The sequence below is a fragment of the Pholis gunnellus genome (genome assembly GCF_910591455.1).
Source record: "Pholis gunnellus genome assembly, chromosome: 21".
In the NCBI taxonomy this organism is placed as follows: Eukaryota; Metazoa; Chordata; class Actinopteri; order Perciformes; family Pholidae; genus Pholis; species Pholis gunnellus.
In genome coordinates, this window is record NC_136548.1 from 19232534 (window position 1) to 19252676 (window position 20143).

At 41.5% G+C, this 20143-nt stretch overlaps 2 protein-coding genes across 2 annotated transcripts in view; one reads left to right on the forward strand and one right to left on the reverse strand.

Annotated features, from left to right (window-relative positions):
• LOC306713306 (glutamate receptor ionotropic, delta-1-like) overlaps positions 1-20143 on the forward strand; it is a gene marked incomplete at both ends in the record, with an annotated part of 302522 nt that overhangs the window by 185376 nt on the left and 97003 nt on the right. Inside the window, 1 exon segment of the mRNA XM_079182959.1 lies at positions 7900-8184. Coding sequence (XP_079039085.1) covers positions 7900-8184 — 285 coding nt within the window.
• Positions 12522-18807, reverse strand: LOC306712992 (stonustoxin subunit beta-like). The gene is made up of 4 exons (XM_079182494.1): positions 18743-18807; positions 18436-18535; positions 14106-15569; positions 12522-13997 (listed from the first exon to the last, which is right to left on the reverse strand). Exons 2-4 carry the CDS (start codon positions 18524-18526, stop codon positions 13432-13434), a joined length of 2121 nt encoding a protein of 706 aa, XP_079038620.1. The 5' UTR covers positions 18527-18535; positions 18743-18807; the 3' UTR covers positions 12522-13431.

A 20143-nucleotide genomic window follows, 5' to 3' on the forward strand; every position in this document is an offset into this window, starting at 1 on the left:
GAAATGAGATTCATTCATGTGTTGCGCGGCGGGCACGGAGGCACAGCTAATCGATAGGCGGTGGAAACAGATAGCCAGACTGGCACAACAAAACAAAAGGATTAGTGCTACTAGACGAGGACGGATTGAGCAGATCACTGGCACGAGACAAAGCAGGAAGACGGAGAGGGGATCCTCTGTTTCTCATTCACTCTTTGCCCTCCTCTGCTGTCTATCTTTAAATCCCTCACATCTACAGACGCACCAGTTCTTTTCATTACAGTATTAATCCACAATATAGTCATGGAAATTAGGGTTTATGTTGATCAATCAAAAGATAAAGCACAGCAGATGCAAACAATATGCAAAAACTAATATTAACAGCAGTAAAAATTCATTTTTCAATGCACTTGTTGGCTAAATCTATTTTCCCAGTATGTGTTTTACCAGCCAAGGGAAACAGGATAATGCAGCCGATGGTGTGTGAAATATAATGTTGATTTAGCTTAAAGAGAGTTTAAGTTGATCTTTAGATAGTTAGTATTATCCACAAGTAAAGTGTTCTGCCCATCAAGAGGGACGAGTCCAGGAAAGGATGATGATGAGGTGATAAATTCCACGGATAAAGGTGTAATGACATATACAGGTATTAACACAAGAGGTTAAGGTTTGAATATGGTTCAGATGTTTAGTTTTAAGTGTTTGTGTGTGAGTATGAAAGTGTGTTGAATGTGGTCCACAAAAAACGGTCCACAAAAAAGTTACTACTAAAGTCCAGCAACACGTGTCAGTTTCTGCTTATTACATGAACAGTCTTTTCAAAATAAACTTTCGTCTTCACAGGAAAAACAAATAGGTTTAGACAACTAAACTACTTAGTTAGGTTGAGACAACTAAACTACTTAGTTAGGTTTAGACAACTAAACTACTTAGTTAGGTTGAGACAACTAAACTACTTAGTTAGGTTGAGACAACTAAACTACTTAGTTAGGTTGAGACAACTAAACGACTTAGTTAGGTTGAGACAACTAAACGACTTAGTTAGGTTGAGGCCAGACCACCATTAATTGTATTTTTGGATATTATAAAGTACATAATTTGCTCTCACTGTTACTTAGTCAGATTGGTGCATTTAATGTGTGTGTCCACCACGAATAAGACCTTGTCGACTTTCCATTGGCATTATTTTCATTCCTGAGCGACACAGAAAGAACAGACAATTTGTGTCCCTGTACACGAAACCAAGAGATTGCTTTTTGGGCTGGTATCAGTGTCTTTGAGTGCAACCTGTGGTCAGTCAATCCCAGATCCCAGAACATGGACTTTACTGCAGGCTGGTTACCTTCCTACGTGTCTGCTCCTCACCGTGGTAATGGGTAGATGGGTGGATGTTTAGTCCTGCTCGTTGGTGCTCAGACTGCCTCACCGCAGGAAACCTGCCCTCAGATAGATGGCTGGATGAATAAAATGCCTTTTATCACGGAGGTTTCTACATGTTTGTGTTGGGTTTCACCCCGAATGCATCAAGTGAAGAGGAGCTATAGCTGCTCCACAAAGCAGAACAAAAACATCCAGTGACGCTGCTTTAAGCCATTAACAGCTTTCCAGAGGAGCTGAGAGGAGCTCAAACTGTTCCGTCTGGCTTTTATAGAGTGTTTTATCATTTTATGGGTATTATTATCATTGCATATTATTATAACTGATTTTATTCGGTGTCTTATGTGATTTTATGCTATGGCTTTAGTATTTATACTAAATATTATTTGATTTCTTATTTGATTTTTTTCTCTAATTTCCTTTTTTACTCTTTTACCATGACCAATATATTCAGTGTTATATTTTATGTATTTATTTTTTCTTAACTGAATTTGGTGAGCACTAGTTTCTTCATTTTCTCTCCTTTTTCATCCTGTCAATCATTAGTTACGTTGAAAGGTGAATTTATAAATACATCAATTGATTGACTGATTAATTGAATGATTATAAAAAGATGCAGCGTGGTTTTCTTTTTTTACATACATTTTGCACACATACTTTGCAGTTCATAATCCCCATGTTTTATTCATTCCTTAGTAATGCCTCCCAAAACACACAATCATGAGGTTGTGTGTTTTATTCTAGAAATCGATTCCCTACTTGGATGTGATGCATCAAAGACGTCTAACAGGATCACCAGAAACTGCAGCTCTTCTCCATAATTCCACCAGTTCTCATGTGCTGTTTTTTATGCTAATACTCTTTTCGACTTGATAATGCATTACATGCCAGGTTTGCATAACCGCCTCTTTCACTGCACGCAGGCACATATTTGCCTCTCATTTATGAAAACCATCTGTTTACTCTGAGAAATGGCATTGCAGCTGTAAAGATGTTTACCTCCTCGACAAAATCATTCTCCCAAGTACTGACAGAGTGTTCCATGAATGTGGTATTTAGACATCATGTCCCTGCATCCAAATTACGCCCCGCCACTGCTGCATCGCCTGAGAGGCCTTGATAATGTGCAGAGCATTTTTTTTTTTTGTCTAAATCCATAACCCCCTTGCTCAAGGATAAGATGTTTGTTTCCAGGAGCTAATTTGGAGGTGAGATATTGAATGCAGATGACACTAATAAGGAGAGAGGCAGAGGGAGGGAGATCTTTGTCTAGTTCCGCCTCTAATGGTTTTTGTCTCCCGCCGTCTGGTAGGAGTCACTCTGTGAGTGTCATTAGGATGCACGGGGAGTCGCTCCGGCTAAATATTGCGCAGGCTTCATTTAGCACAGATGAAACCGTGACTCACTGTGGACTCATAGAGCGAGAGTGAGTCACGTTGCAAACCCCCAAAATCATTTCAGCCGGCTGCTGAGTGAGTTATTCCAACAGCTACCGGCGTTGTGTTTCAGAAGCCTCCAAACCTATTAGTCCCATTCTAGACTATATTATGCTAATTGGTCCTCGGTGATTTCAGCGCCGGACCGGCTGAGAGTATCAGTCTCTGATGCTCCGAGGCTCATTAAACATGGGATTGTTCCTGTCATGTGGAGAGACATCAACACAAGACATGTGACCGCTTATGGATTTTTGTTTTAATTGAGGAGCAGACTCAGAGGTTTACAGCGTTATTGAGGAGGCATGCTGGGAGAATATTATCATCCTTAATGCTAAACACTAATCACTTTTTCTTTATGGTGACAGAAGGTCATATGAGGACATCCGAGTAGGGATGCCCCCGAAACCCGGTTCTAAACGAGTAAAACCTCTTAGTATTGATGCGGTCTGGAGTTACTGGTTCTGCTATCGGTACTTTCTTGTGGACCGAGACGTCCTCGTCTCAAACATCCTCTCTCTGTCTCTTTGTCTCTTTGTCTCTTTGTCTCTGTGTCTTTGTCTCCGGCTCAGTACAGCATGAGACTCGCATCATGATCAGAGAGAACTCTGGTCGTCTCAAACACAATAAAACCCTCACAAGTAAGTCCATCACAGCATGTGACCAACACACAGAACAGAACATCTGTTTGTTGCGCAGCTGTCAGGTAACGGTAGTGATGTCATACGGTAGTGATGTCATACATTAGTGATGTCAGACGGAGTTTGATCACAAGAATGGAATCATCAATGAAATAATCACTGAGATCATTGTTGAACTGAGGAAGTAGTTTAAAGATTTTAGAGCGTGTTGCTGCTCAAGAAAGACTATTTGTTTGCTTACAAGAATAATGAAGAACTGTGGATTCTTTTCTGAATGAAATGTCTTTTTTTCTCACAAAATAATCAAAAAGAACCAATCAGAGTATCGATAAGAGTGTCAATAAAATCCTATTGACCCCCGTCCTGATGTCCAATGTCAAAGGGTTCACCATCGCTCTACAAATAATATATTCTATTGAAGACCAGTTTGCAAACAACAGAGGGTCTAGAGGGGTCCGACACTCCTTGATTGACCCTTGAGACCCTCTGATAGCCCCAACGGGAACATTTTGAGGGGTTTCACACATATTCCCTTGAAATTGTCTCTAGAAATGTCTTTGAAAAGCTGACTAATGTCGTCATTTTTCATATTGCAAAACATTTACACCGAGTATGAATACCGAGAAGCAGAGATCTTCTGCCGTGTCGGGTCGGTTAGAGAGAGCCGAGTGAGCCGAGCAGTTCTTTGTTGCAGGGCATCGATGTTGCATTGCGTAAACTTTAGTGAGTGGCCTTAAGTAATGACATCATCCTCACTGATGTGTGTACAAAGCATGCAGTTGCCTCGGCTTCCATCCATGAAATGTTGTCTATTCCGTCTTGAGTCTGTGTCAGACTTCACTGGGTGTTTCTACTCTCTTTCAGACCTTTGTTTTGGTTTTCTGGTCTGCAACTTGGCTCTCGTCAGCCTCGTTTCCAGAGATGTTCATCAAACAGGCAGCAAAAACCAGAGAAACTTACCAAAGTGGCACATTTAGCAGCTAAAGAGCCAGATGGCCAACAAATGAAAGTCTCCACAGAAAGGATGAAACGATCACCGTCTTGCTGCTGGAGTAGCAGCATCCTTTAGGCTCATTTATCGGCTCCTGCAGCTGCTGAATCCCCATCCTGACCTCCATCCTGCGAGGATCAGCAGTGACGCAGTGATTTATTTTTATTAAATTGACCTGATGAGTCAGATTCCAATCTAATCTGGTGGTCTTTTAGCAACAACAAAAAAAAAACAACATCTACTAATTTAATACCAGATTGCTCTCTAAATGCTTCAGTGCAAGTTCATTAGCCTCCACTTCCACAGAGGCCACATTCGTCTCATTATCTTTAAGACAATTTTAATTTTGTTGGTGGAATAATCGCCCCGTCATCACTTCCCGTAAACTGCCGGGATGCTGACGAAGCACGACTTCCAAACAGAACGCCGTTCCCCGAGTGAAGATGAGCGTCTGAGCGCTGACGGCCTCCTGCTCGGCTCTGTCCTCCGTTTGTTCTCAGCTCGGAGAGATTCAGCCCGAGTTCAGCCAAGTTTGACTCATCAAACATTAAGCTGCAGGGTTCTCGCGACCAGCCAGCTGTTCTCTTTTTCCCTGGAAGACTACCTGGCTATGCTTCATGCTCATCTGCCTCTGCATAAACCTGTTTTTATATATATATATATATATACACATATATATATTCCCTCTGCTGGGAGCTCAGTCATAACACGCCTGCTGCCCTTTGGAGCATCTCCTGACCTTAAAGTCTGGACACATCTTCTCCTGCAGAGGAAGCCGGGCTCTAACCGGAGATGAAAAGGTTTGCTAAAAGGCTTAAACTGTGGCTGTCTGCCTGTCAGGCGAGAACGCAGGGGAGACGAGCTCCATGTGGCTTTGAAAATGTTAGGAAGAGGACACGAGGATGAAGGGAAGCTTTCAACGTTTAAAATAACTGCAGCTGATTATGGACCTGTGTGTTCATTTGGTTGAACCAGGATTAGAGACAACAACAAGCAGGCTGTTGATATACATATATATATATATATGTATATATATATATATATATATGTATATTATATGTATATAACCCACTTAAATTATATGTAATCCAGAACAGGTGACATAGTATGAAGAGCGATAACGTCTGTTGAGTCATTTTCTCATAGACTTCTATACAACCAGAGGAGTCGCCCTCTGGTGGACATTAGAGAGAATGCAGCTTTAACACGTGAAGCTTTGGCTTCATTTTAAAGAACCGGAGGTTACCGCCTGGATTAAAAAACACCAGACTTTCACCCAGGAAATTGTTGTTCGTGTCCTGTATGAAACCAGAAGTCAATGTTGACTTCTTTGTTGCGTAACCTACGTACTTAAATATCGTCACTTCTGTAGTTTTATTTACCCCAAGCCACTATCGTTTCCTAAACCTAGCAGTGTTCTTGTCTTAATACAGCAGGGTCTTTCCCAGGCCCATGGTCACTGGACATTAGTAGGAAAGCACCAGAATCAGGCAACTTTGCAACATCTTTGGAAAAGATTAGTCCATTGAAAAATGCCTCTAGTGAAGAAAATCCACACATGTCCATCTAAATGCAGTAGATACACGTAGATTCCAGAGGACAATATTAGTAACAGAGGACAAGAAAAGGTCTCTTGTCAGGAAAACATACTGAAAGTTAATTTCAGTGTTTGAACACACAACCAAAGAGTCGTATGTTGCCAAAAGTCTTCTGAAGACGAGGTGATTCGGGAGCCATCCTGCAGCGTTAACATGTGTGTGTTAGAAGTACAGAGAAGTCTGGGTTTCCAGGGGAACTTAAACTGTGGCGTCTGCAGTTTGGCCTCTTGCTCTGACTGTTGTGGCTCCTAACAGGGTTTGATGTCGCGGCTTCAAAGGGAGCGAGCCCAGAGAGAACGATTAGCTGGCAGCCTGTCGCTGCCTCAGCAGTGTGTGAACAGGAAAAAAAGTGGTTTCTGGAGCTCCGTGTGTGCTTTAAGAGAGGAGTTTAACTGTGCAAAGGTGATGATACTGTGACTGAAGTACAGAGTGTAACTGTCTCAGCAGGACGGAGGAGGGCTTGGGAGCTACATGGGTGTTTGGAGGTTGGACCGGGCAGAGGGCGGCTTTCATGGGACACGTCAATGTCAATGGGGGGAGAAGGGGAAAGAAATGGTTGTTGAGGAGATTCAGAACGAAGAAGAAACAGCTCGATGTGCAGTGGAAGTGAGTAAGTGTACACAAGAAGAAACATACCTGGAGTGAAGTGTGGGGCTCGGAGGCCGGCGGGATTACATTCATGGTGCAACCTGCAATTTCTCTTCATGGTGCACGAGTGAGCAGCACAATGTTCCGTCGTGTCTTCTCATTCTGCTGAGGTTTAAAACGCTGTAAATAAAGACATAGCAACGTGTTCACATGAATACACACCATTGCATTTATTTTCTGAACTCGAGACTTCAAAACATCAGCCCACGAACCATTAAGTGACTTAACAATGACTATGTCCACATCTTATTAACAGTCTGTGATGCTGTGATGCCGGTGTTACTGCCATACTGTGTATTGGCTCATCATCTGGCATCCTGAATAGTCTGGTACTATGGGTGTGTATGGGTGTTGCAACCCGCAGTAGAGCTGCAGTCAAATAGTAAAAAATAAATGACATCCTATGTCTTTTCTCAACTACTTTTCCTCGGCCTTGATAGGACACGAGTATCATTCTCTAAAAGATGGATGTTGATTAGCATGCTAATTGTTGCGCTGCTTCTTGGGAACGGACACTTGATTCTGCTCATTACGTCTCCTTTGGTTGGCCGTCAAGGTCCCAATGTTACTTATTTAACATTTAACTTAGAAGTCACTCTCTTGTGGGACCCTGAAGGTCTCTGTGGATCCTTCATGTCCGACTCAACATATGACTGTTGAACAGAATGGTTTCCTCTTGAAAGAGACATGCTTCTGCTGACTGTGTGGGAACCTTTGAGGCTTTCTATGAGCCGTTGTTTTTCTACACAAACAGGTATGACAGCCGAGTCCGCCGCCGCATTCAGAGGAATCTGCCTGCCGGCTGAATCTTAACCGTTAGCTTAGCCTCAGCAGACTGGACACGCGGCCTGTTAAATCATCCGAGGTTCTGCTCTTTTTAAGTGCAGGTTTGGAGGTTCACGAGTAGGTCAGAGATATAAAAAAAAAAACCTGGTGTTACCTGTCAGACTGCGGAGTAGATTTATGATAATGCAGACTAATATCCGTAATGTGAGGTCAAGACATCATTTAGCATTAGTACTGGGCTTCACTGTGACTCTTCCTCTGGCTCTTCTCTCTGCTGCACTATGTGTTTCATGAAGCTGTGCAGCTAACGGGTTTGTTCCAAATCTACAAACCCTAGTTCAGCTTCAGTTGTCTCTGAAAAGATTATTTTTGTTTGCATTTATTCCGCTTAATTGTACCGTATAAATGAAATAACTCCTCTCGTCATCCCTCTGTCTCCTCTCTAGCCTGCGAGCTGATGAACCAGGGCATACTGGCGCTGGTCACCTCGACGGGCTGCGAGTCGGCCAGCGCCCTGCAGTCCCTGACGGACGCCATGCACATCCCCCACCTGTACATCCAGAGGAACAGCGAGGGGTCGCCGCGGACCGCCTGCCACTTCAACCCCAGCCCCGGCGGGCAGCGCTACACTTTGTCCGCCCGGCCGCCCGTCCGCCTCAACGACGTCATGCTGACGCTGGTGGAGGAGCTGCGCTGGCAGAAGTTCATCGTGTTCTACGACATCGAGTACGGTAAGTGACCGACCGGTCGCCGTGCTGGATCGAGGAGACAGATCTTGGAGAAGCTGATGGGACGGTCTGCTGTTGGAAGTTGGTCTTTTGTTGTGGAACTTAATCTTGATTTTAATTCTCACTGAGTAAACCTACCTTTATTTTGAAAACCGATTGTATGAATATAACAAGTGGAAACTGTACGTTATTTGAAGCAATATGGCCGCTGACCAAGCGTGTTTTGATGAGTTGGGAGTGAGAAGTTTTTGGACTTTAAAACTTTTTTTTTAGTTTTACTTTTGCTTTTGAGAACACATGTGTTGGTGTTGAGCCACTGTGCTGTGGTGTCGCTTGTTGTTTAAGAAAAGTGAGAAACTTCTCCACTTCCTCTCATGTGGTCCACATGTTTGTGATGAGTGAAGATGAAGATCGATGGATTGAGCAGCTGATTGATGGTTTACAGAGTTCTTCATGAGTTTCCTGCTGAATGTTTAACATCACTCAGTGGATAGTTCTGTGCTCTGCATGGTGGATGCCAAACAGCTGTTTTACTGAACTTTGTCTTGTTTTAAAGACTCTATGTTATAATTTGTATTTATTTCACTTCGTAATTTACACTTAATATGGCTTTTATGAAATACTCGATGATTCATACCTCTGTTGAGAGAGATAAGTTTATGTTTTTGAAAAATATGTTCTTCCCAAGCACTTTGGATTATAGTCTGGAATACTTTGGAAGTCCTTTTCCTAACTCTTTGTGACATGATTTTTGATTTGTTTTCATGTTCCCTGCTGTTGGGATGATCTTTAAATATAAATGCTGCTCGAAGGGTATGGGGGTCTATTTAAGGGTCTAAGATAGAGGGTGTTGTACTTTATACAGATTTTAAAGCACTTTTAGTCAACTAATTGATTAGTGATTATCGGCTGCATGAATAAAATGGACTTGACTTGTCCAAAACAAAAAGAAGAAACTTTTCAGTTTTATTTTATCGTCCCCGTCTGCAGAAAACTCCACCGTGGACTTAAAGCTGAAACAGTGCATTGTTCCTTCAACACTAATCATTTTACATATTTGTTAATATGTTGGGGAGTTTTATTTATTCATTTATTTTCACTTGGAATACATGTAGACAAATAATTGAAAACGCATTGAGAACAGCTGCAGGCTGCCCTAAATGATTTCCAATGACTTCTGGCCTTGGAAAGGATTTTCCAGCAACATGTCAGACTCCCCTGTCTTCTGTATTTGTTTGGAATAGCTCACTTGGACTGTATCTTAATGAAATCACATGAAGCTCGATGGATTTTTGAGCGTAATCGATACAGGATGGTGGCAATTACAATATAAGGATATAGACAGATGCAGGCATTTAGCCTCTCAGATAAGTGCATTTGTAGCTGCTGGCCAGGATCTGAATCCTTTATGACCGAAGGACGACGGTGAGGCTGCAGAGGAGAACTTCACTCAGTCCAAAGATACTTAGTTTAAAATGAATCAGCAGATATGTTTGGAAGACTTTCAAAAAACTGTCTTCAGTGACTCATCTGGGATTGTTTTTGTTTCAGTTTAACAGCTTCTGAAACCCCCCACACCTTCCTAACAATGGACTGGGGGACCTGTGTCAAACCTTTTCTCAGTCATTTTTCATAACCAAAAAAATCACCAACCCCGACTTTTCCTCCGTGATTGGCCAGTGTGTAACTGAGCATTATGAATAATAAAGACGGCCTATGAACGCTTCTGATTTCTGACGTGGGCGGACAACATGTCTCAAAGAAACTAGTTCTGTTCAGGCGTAAATCAACCCTCAGTCTGGGTGGTTTCAGATATCTCAAGCATCGATATCAGTTAGATTAATTGTCACATTATGTGGGAATAATGACGGGTAATTATCCCGTTTTAAAATGTCATGTAGCTAATAAAAAAGGATAATGAATAAAAATAGAAGGGGCACAACGAGGCACACTGATACTGTTTCCAAGACAAATTTCCTTCGGGACAATAAAGTCTCTTTTATCTTATCTTATGAGTAATAGGCTGCTCTGGCATTATGGAGGGCCTTCTTCTATGTCTTAAGACTGTCTCGCCAGACATAGCGGGATTCTTCCAAATTGGTGGAACACCATGTTCTTTCAAGTTTTTGCAATGTTTGATTTAATTTGCGGGTTTGAGGGTTATACCATGGAGTGAACCTCCTTTGTTTTACTATCTTCTTTTTTAGGGGAGGAATAGAGTCTAGTGTCATTCTCAGTGAGCCTGAAGCACTATTGACAAGATGATCAATCTGGGTCGGACTAAAGTTATCACAGGAGTCCTCTGTTATATTGAGGCATGGTATTGAGTTAAATACAGATGGAATCACTTCTTTAAATTGAGCTACAGCACCAGATAGACATCTAGTGTAGAAACGTTTGCCGAATGGCGTACACTTTGGTAGTAGAAATTCAAAAGTTATTAGATAGCGGTCCGATAAAAGAGGGTTCTGTGGAAAGACTATTAAATCTTCTATTTTAATGCCATAAGCCAGAACCAGGTCGAGGGTGTGGTCAAAACAGTGAGTGGGTTTCTGTCAGTGGCGGGCCGTCAGGGCCAGCAAAGCCTTCTCTGCTGGCCTAAACAGAATCACAAAGTTATAGCTGTACATGTATTCACATTTTTTTCCTATTAGCTTATTTTCTCATTGCACAGCTACTGTCTTCCTCAGTTGCTGTGCTTCCAGTGCAGCTTGTTTTAAGTAGAGCTTTTATCCAATCAGATTTCACCTCTGTGTCTCTAGGTAGAAGAGAGGCCCGAGGCCCTCTAGGTAGACTTTGCAGGTTAAGTGAATGGGGACGATATTGTTGATTGTCAGTTTTCAATCAATCAGATCTTTAGTTTGACATGTTGGGCGTATTCTTTGACGTGCCAGAGCTACCGAGGTAGTCTACAAGTACACAGCGTTAACGTGCGGCTGGCTTAACAATAACGTGTACCGTGATTGGTCAGTGGGCTAGCGTGACTGTTGTGACGCTGAAGCAGCTAGCAGAACTTAGTATAAGAGTTCAAGTTGAAAGATATGTAAGAAGTTATGACATTGACATGACATTTTTTGCATTTTGCTTGGTGTAGATTTATTTTTGTAACACTCAATGGCTGAAGGAGGAGGAGAAACTGATTTGGGAGTTACTGGCAAAGCCTTACTCAAGAAGGACATTTCCAGAAAAACTGGACATCGTATCAAAGGGTCGGCCAACCCCACAGCTAGCAGTCCTGACCCAGCCAGGAAAAAGATTTTATGGCTAAGAATGCGTTTCATTTGCGACCACAATTTAAGCTTCTGCATTTTCCAAATGCACTAGTATTATTGTAACGTATTGTTTGGTTCGTAAGCCTCGTACCGAACGGTTTAATACAAATACGTGTATTGTTACACCCCTAGAAACAAATAATAACCGTAGCTGTGGCGTCATAATGAGGTTATTAGGAGGTTGTTCAACTGTAGTAGGACAGCACTGAAGGCCCAGGTATAAAATGCACGGCCCGCCACTGGTATACATATGTGTATACATGTATACGTATATATTGAAAAGGTGTGCAGCCTAGCTGCGTAACCCCCTCCCAATGTGAGTGAAGCTCTAAAGGGCCACCGCTGGAGGAGGAACCCGTGTGGTTGGGAACCTCGCTCGGTTATCAAGGGCAGCTTCAGGACCCTGATCCTAACACTCCTGATTTAGATGACAATCTGACCCCATTGCTTCCTAATACACAACAGCTGATGTCTAAACCTTATAATCACATGATGCAACATCATATATGATACATAAGCAGAGCATCAAAAACAATCTGAGCCAACCAAGTTAGTAAATCACAACAATACTGAACAACACCATCTTAACGTTAGCTTGTAGCAGGAATGTCATTCAAATGTCATGTCTAGTTTATTCACTACTGTCAGCCTCTCCCAGGAGAAGAGCTCTCTCACCTTTAGGAGACTATGAAGGCCCCACCAGAGATGAGCAACACTGGACTTTGGTTGGAATGTACAAAATACAAACCAGTTTTATTTGGTTTTTACAGAGAGTAAGGTAAAAGATTACAAAAGATGAATAATACAAAATAAGTAAAAGATAATACAAAGTGTCAGATGTACCAAGCTCACAAAGAACCAAGTCTCTCAAAGAGCAAGAACCCCCAGAAGCCTCCATCCTTTGTTGTCTCCTCCTATAGACACACTTCTCCTTGGTGCTTCTGCAACCTCCGGGTCCATATAAGGTAGACAACAGATCATTCTTAAACCATTGGACAAAACAGTTTTCATTGTCTTATTGTTTCTGACAGACTTATTCTTTAGGTTAACCCCCCCCCCCCCCCCCCCCCCCTCATTGAACAGGACGTCTCTCTAACAATCACAATAGTTATTTTCTGAGTTTACAACCTTTCTCCTCTGCTGACTGTCAATCATCAGGTCAGAGTGAGTTTAACTCAAAGTTCACTTATTTCTTTAGCTTTAACATTTAGTCAACATTATAAACACATATGATTACATTTTGATGAATGATAGAAAAACACACATTAAAGCTCATCATCATTGAACTGTCCCTAAACAATATGGGATTACATGTAACGAGTATATTGATATCTGAACATAAAACACCGTTACCTCGATAATAAAAATAGATCGTAACTCATCATAGACAATGGAAAGTTAAAGAGGATAAACCATATGCATACAAAGGTAAATAACACCTTAAGATAGGACTTCCTGTTTGGCTGTAGGTCACAGGTGTCATGGTTCATTTATGCCAGTTAGGTGTGAAAACCACAACACGCCCAGAAGCTTCCATTGTGTAAGCCTAACCCTTATGTCCCAACATAATCAACTTAATACATTCATTAAAACAAGTTATGCACGTTTTGACATGAGCTCTGAAAGTATATGTCAACACATTTGTTTTGACAAAGCAATAATGATCAGAAATACGAATAGAAATAAAATGATTCAAACGTGATTTAAAAAGAAAGTTGAAACTGATTGTGAAGCTGTGAAGCAGAAACCAGTTTGAGTCTGTGCATCCAATCAACAAGAAATGATGAACAGAACATTACACATGTTGTAACTTTATAAGATCATGTGTTTTCCTGCTCTCTCTGGGTTTGGATACATTTTTGGAATTTGTGAAATATGTTCAAGTTAACATGGGATGTTACTTTACTGTTTAACCTTTACTTGTAAACCCGTCTCTCTATGAACAGACCAAGGATCTAACAAGTCATTGTCATTGCTCCTATTGAACTGGACGCAGGTAGAAATAGTTGTTTTTATCATGAACCCAGAAGCCAGCGTACACAGGCTCATTGAATGTGGTGTGAAAGGTGTGGAGGTGGCTCAGTGTGTCAGAGGAGACTTTGTAGAAGGACAGAGTGCCAGCAGGCCAGTCCAGATACACCCCAAGTGTTTGGCAGCCATCAGAGGGGAAACCAGTTTCCATCACCTGATCTTTATGATAGGCCTTCAGTGTGTGTTTTTCATCTTCTGAATATTGGCCAAAAGCCCACGATATGGTACTATTTAAAAGAGAACTCTCTGAACCATCTCCCTTTCTGTCAATTATCTTGTATGCAACAGCTGCATAAACATGTTTGTCATTAGTTGACTCTTGATCCCAGTTTACCTCCCAGTAATGGCGCCCAGATAACTCCTCTGTGCACATCACCTGAGGATGTTCATCAAACCTCTCTGGGTGATCAGGATAACTCTGCCATGTTGATGTACTTGTTGCTTTCTTGTTTCCAGCAGACAGAATGATGTGATGATTTACAGTGTTTGGGTCCAGGCTGAGATCACAGGCATCTGATGGAGAGACCAACACAAACTCATTAATTCTGAAGGTCAAACAGGTTTCTGGAGGACATTGGTTAGTACAGCGTATTTTTGAATCAAAAGCATGAATAAACTTACACCAGGTCAGATCTCTTTTGTCTGTGATTTGTGCAGGAGGACAGAGGTCAGGTTTTGAAAAGTCTTCATTGACCAGAATGCCCTTCTTGTAATGGTAGATGGTTGCTCCTTTGTGCTTCTCATTTGGAGTGTCTGTGATTAGGAACCTGAACCGCTTGTTGTTCTTCTGTGTTCTGGCAAGGTCATGGAAAGCTTTGGCTTTTTCTCTCATTGTGGTAAAAACATCATCTGAGGAGAACCACTGGTCTTCATTAGTACTCCTTATTTTAGTGGAGTCCAAGTAGGTGGCCATCTCATCAAGGTCGGTATCACCTCTCTTTATGGAGGTGAAAACAAAGCACAGAGCATGATCTACATCTCCAGCAAGAACCTCTCTGTCCAGCTCGGACTGATTTCGGACGATCTTTGCTCCCTTCATGGTATCTACACAGGATCTGATGACGTTGATTTCTCTCTCTTTGTCATCCAGCCACTTGCTTAGTTTCTCTCGAGTGAATGGTGACTTGTCTCTGTTGTCAAAGAATTCTTCCAATGAGCTCTCATCTTCTTTACCTTCACGGATGGAGGGGAGTTTCTTCGCCATGGTCTGCTGGAGGTCAGATGCATAGCGGTCACACAATTTTTGGAAAGATTTTAACTCTTCATGAATACATGGAAAATTGTCTACCACTCCGTCTTCCAGAGAATCGTTGCATCTCATTCGTATTTCCCTCAAATCTTCAAGAGCATCCTGCATCTTCCCGACCAGTCCAACGCTGATCTCACTCTTCAGCTCAGCAGCTTCAGGAAAGAAATATTTCAGTGGCATCAGCCAGACCTTCATTGGGACAGCATTCTCTCCTTTTTCTCCCAGTAGCTGTGGAAGTTGTCGACAGATCTTCACTGCCTCTTCAAATGTTACAGGGATGCTCTTAAGGAGAAAGTCTCCGAAGAATTTGCAGGAGCATCTATCAGTCAGGTCTTTTTCTGCATCAGTCAGCTTGATGCCAGCATGCTCCCCAACACTAAATGTGGGGATCTTGTTTATCACAGCTCTCATGCTGCCCTGGATGCTTTGAACGCTGCTGGCGTCTAACTTCTCACTGTCAAACACAAAGAAAGAGTTTGCCCCATAAACGATGCCCGTGACTACATGTGTTGCCGAGCTCTTCTTAATAACTTCCATTTGGTGGGCGTCTAAGGTTTCAAGGTCAGTCATTGACAACTGTTTGTAGTGGGTGGTAGATTTGTACTGACACGTCACTCTGCTCTGATTCTGGAATTTCTTCTGATCATTCAGATACTTGGCAGATCCTTCAACTTCGATCAGTCCACAGAGGAAACTGGCCTTCAGAGAAGCGTGAACATCCAGCAGAGAGGCCTTGGATTCAATGGTGTCAGATGCAGTAATTTCAAAATGACTGCTGGATTGAACACTTTCAGTTATCTTCTCTTGTAGAGTTTTATCATCCCACAATGTCAAACCTTTAGAAATTGGAAAACATAAAGCAGGAGGATCATTTCGTGACATTGAATTCATTTAATCAATTTCAAAAACAGAAAGAAGAAGAAGCGACTACTCAAAACCAAGTAAGTTGTAATTGTGATTGGGTTTACTAGTATTAATTCCAAAAGAGCAAGTAAGAAACAATTTTTACAAGAATAACGACAATTCAATTGTCTTATTTATCACAGGATAAAGTATCAGCTACTAATACAACATGCTTCCCTAAAATTGATAACTGATGAATGTTCACAACTACGTTATGGAATTAAAAAGCATTTGCTTATTATTTTAATGGTGTGTATGGATGTTAAAAAGGTGAAGACTGAATAGTGAAATGATTTCAAAGTCTCTTTAAGTCAGGGGGTCAAACTCATCTTCACTCTGGGCCACAGCAGCATCACGGTCGCCCTCAAAGGGCCGGTTGTAACTGTAAGACTGTAAAAATGGAACTACTCCCTAACATATTGTTAAATAACTGTCTCTGCATTTGATTATTGTTTATTGAAGTGTAAAAATATTGTACATGCAGTTATATAAATGTAAAATATATTCAAGCACATTATTATAGCATAAATCCTTTTAATTTAGGGTTAAGAAACCCACATTACTCTATCAAAGATCAAACTTTTAAAGAAAATCACAAAGACAATTAAAGCTGCAAGCAGCGATGTACGGGCCCTCGCATCCTCCCGCACGTCGGGGGTACTGGCGGGATGCCGGCAGAAGCGGCCATAAATATCTGCGACCATCATACAGCGAGCCCACAAGTTAGACGTATTTTTAATGATTGGACTGTGTGACACTGGAAATGATGTTGTGCAAATATTTCACCAGTACCTGTATCCACTATGTGGCGCTAGAGAACACGCGCAAACATGCATTATGTTGCTCTATATCAAGTATAGACCACATCGTGTAAATCCAATTCAGTGTGTCACATAACGCTGTCTTCCTGTTGCCAGTAAGTGGCACTATGACTTTAAGTGGAAATTGGCTCATAGACATCCTCAGGCCATGACTATTATCAAGTATGGCAAGTTTGGGACAGATTTGAGCAAGTCCAGTGGAGTTACATCAGCTTGTTGTTTAATGGAGAATCACTTAAAATGGCCGCCATGCCACGGCTTCGCCATTCCATCAAACGTAAAGCTTTGAGTAACTTGTAATTGCAAAGGTCTTTAGATTGTACTGACCAAATTTGAAGTGGATCTGACAAAGTCCCTAGGAGGAGTTCGTTAAAGTATAGCGACTCAAAATCATGGGGAAATTCACACAAAAATCTAAACGGCCGACTTCCCATTAAATTTAGAGCATGGTCCCAAGCCACTTTTTTTTAAGTCTTCATGTGATACACGTGCCGACAAAATTTCATACATGTAGGTCAAACGTAGTGCTGGGGCTGGGTTTTTGAATATTTGTAGGGGGCGCTATCGAGGCAATTTGAGAGGGTCAAGCCAAAAAGCCATATCAAATATTTATTTCCATCACCTATGACACCTGTGCAAAGTTCCAAGGCTTGTTGAGCATCCTAAGTCACAGAAAAATAAGCTTCATTTTTCATGGCGAGTGATGCGTTGCCACAGCAACAGTGTTTAACGACAACTCACAATATTCATGATGAAGCATCATCATGTCTTGCGGCTTACCTTACCAAATTTGAGAGTGATCTGGGAAACTTCCTAGTCGGAATACATCAAAGTATAAAACTTGTCATTTCCTTGTGCCAGTAGATGGCGCTATGACTTTGTGAAAATGTTGGCATGGAGATGTGTTTAGGCCTGGACCAGCATCATGCAAAACAAGTTTGGGGAAGATTCAATAAAGTACCTTGTAGTTACAACAACTTCCTCTTTCATGGCGAATGGCACGAAATGTGCCTGACATGGGCGCCACATAAAACGAAGGTCGTTCAATGTCAGTACGCCATTTTAGTAACTTTTAATCATTAATGTCTTTAGATCATCTTGACCAAATTTGAAGTTGATTGTATGAATTCTGTGGGAGGAGTTCGTTAAAGTACAATGCCTGAAAACGATGAAAAATGCCTAAAAATGCAAAGAAATGGGAGTATTACTGCAACGCCCCCTAGTGGTTGTATGGAATAAAAATTTGAGGGTATATTACAGGACACAATGTGAACATATGCTACAGATTTCGTGATGATAAGCCACATGGTTTTGAAGTTATATATATATTGCTGTAGAAGGCCAATTCCTCATGAAATTCATTGGTCCATATATTCTTAATGCAATAAGATATCAACAAACTTTTCATGACTTTTGATGATATATATCCAATAATGATTCACAGCAAATTTGGTACCAATCAGACCCAGGGTCTAGGAGAAGTGATTTTTTTGTTTTTTTTACAAAATTCAAAATAGCGGAAAGTTTTGGTAGGCGGAGCTTAGGGTCCCGAGAGGATTTTTTATAGAACTCATTCAGTTGCTCATGTCTGTAAAATCTTAAGTAATTTGGACATACGGGATGTCGGGGCTTGCCTTTCCAACTTCTAGGGGGCGCTAGCGAGCAATTTTGTCATGCTCGAGCATGGGACCCATAAAATTATGATATTAAATGTCATAACTTTGACTTTCTATCTCATAATTTCGACTAAGTCACAGTGTTTTCTGAACAGCAACTGGAAACAGATGGATGCAACAAAAGTGCCACGGGGATATTTTTATTATCAAGTCTAACTTTTCATCATTTCTTTTGCTGGCGGATTCGCGGGCCACATAAAATGACGTGGCGGGTCTTGAGTTTGACACCCCTGCTTTAAGCAAAGCTGTGAAAGGCAGATATGTAGAGAAATATTTTAACAATAATGTAATCTCAGACTTACCTTGGATCAGTATATCTTTCCGAGCATCATAGAGCGTTCCTAGGGTGAAAGGTCGACCCAGGGCAGCAACGTTGTTGAGATCTGCGGCCATTTCTCCAACCTGATGATAAAAGTGAGCACACAGCTTTCAGTACTTCATTTACACTGTTAAGTATATTGAGTGTTGAGAGTTCAACACTGGGAGTAAACTCTACTCCTTCACTCAACAAAAAGACTAAAAAAGACTGATAGTTTGACACAGACTGGAGTTCAGTTGAACTCTAAATGTACATCTGTTTCTGTCTCTGTGCACCCAGTCTGTCCTCACCTGGTGAAGTTGTGTAGATCAGCTCAGTTGTGTGAGAGTCTTCTTGACATCCAGCTGGAGCTTCAGTGTGATGATCTTTGATGTTGTCAGATTACTTTTATCCTGTCAGTCTCTGCTGCTGACTCCTCCCATGACACGCCTCCAGACATGACCACCACCAGGTCTGAGCCTGGCTCCACCCACTGCAGCATTTTGAAACCTGCTCTTTGACAGGACCTCTTTAAAGTAAAGACAGACTGACAGATTAACACTTTGTTCTGTAGAGAACAGAGAAATAATGAGACAGGCAACAGAAACAAAGAAAAGTTAAATATGTGCAACTCCAGGTCAGCATGACACTTTGTCATCTTGTTCTCATGGCTGAAGTTAAATGAAACATGTGGACTCAAACTACAGCGGTGTACAATGTACTGTATTTATTGTAATTTATTTAAATGTACTATTATTATTACTAAATCCAGTGTGTTCACTACTTATGACCTGAAGATGCAGTTGTTACTTTTTCAATAGAATAGAAGAAGTTTTCCCACAGAAGTGAAGACACACCTCAATGAATAGAAAGATCTGATCATGACACACCTCGCCAAGCAGGAACTATTACATACTGGAAAATTATCAAGTATTTGTATCCACTGTTCATAATAAGATCTTTATTTTCATGGAGGTGTGTCTTCACTTCTGTGGGAAAACTTCTTCTGTTCTATTGAAAAAGTAAGAATTGCATCTTCAGGTCATAAGTAGTGAACACACTGGATTTAGTAATAATAATAGTACATTTAAATAAATTGCAATAAATACAGTACATTGTACACCGCTGTAGTTTGAGTCCACATGTTTCATTTCATTTCAGCCATGAGAACAAGATGACAAAGTGTCATGCTGACCTGGAGTTGCACATATTTAACTTTTCTCTGTTTCTGTTGTGATGCAGAACAATGTGGCCGGTTGAATGTTGTGTTGTTGTGAGACACCTGGGTTCATAAAGAGAAATGTGTGCATAACGAATGTAGTCAAAGTACAGTTAAAACACACAAACGTGTATAATAAAGTCTGGCTGAAGCTCTCTACCTGTTTCCTGTCTCATTATTTCTCTGTTCTTTACAGAACAAAGTGATCATCTGTTTTGGGCCCGGGGACGGTTTTGTTCTGAACCGCGGTTTAATCTCGGAGTGGTTGAGACTTGAGTGCATAGTCAGACGGCTGTAACCTGCCATTCCCAAGAATGGCAACATGTGTCTGATTGTGGTGGGCTGCAGTGCTTCGAGTGCCTCGAGGGGTCCAAGGTATTTGACTCTTGGTTGGCAAAATTGGACCTTATCCCAACTCAGCTTAAGACCTCCTTTTGCCAGATGCTCTAGGACTGCCATAGTGTCTGCTTCATACTGCTCCTGTGATGAGCAA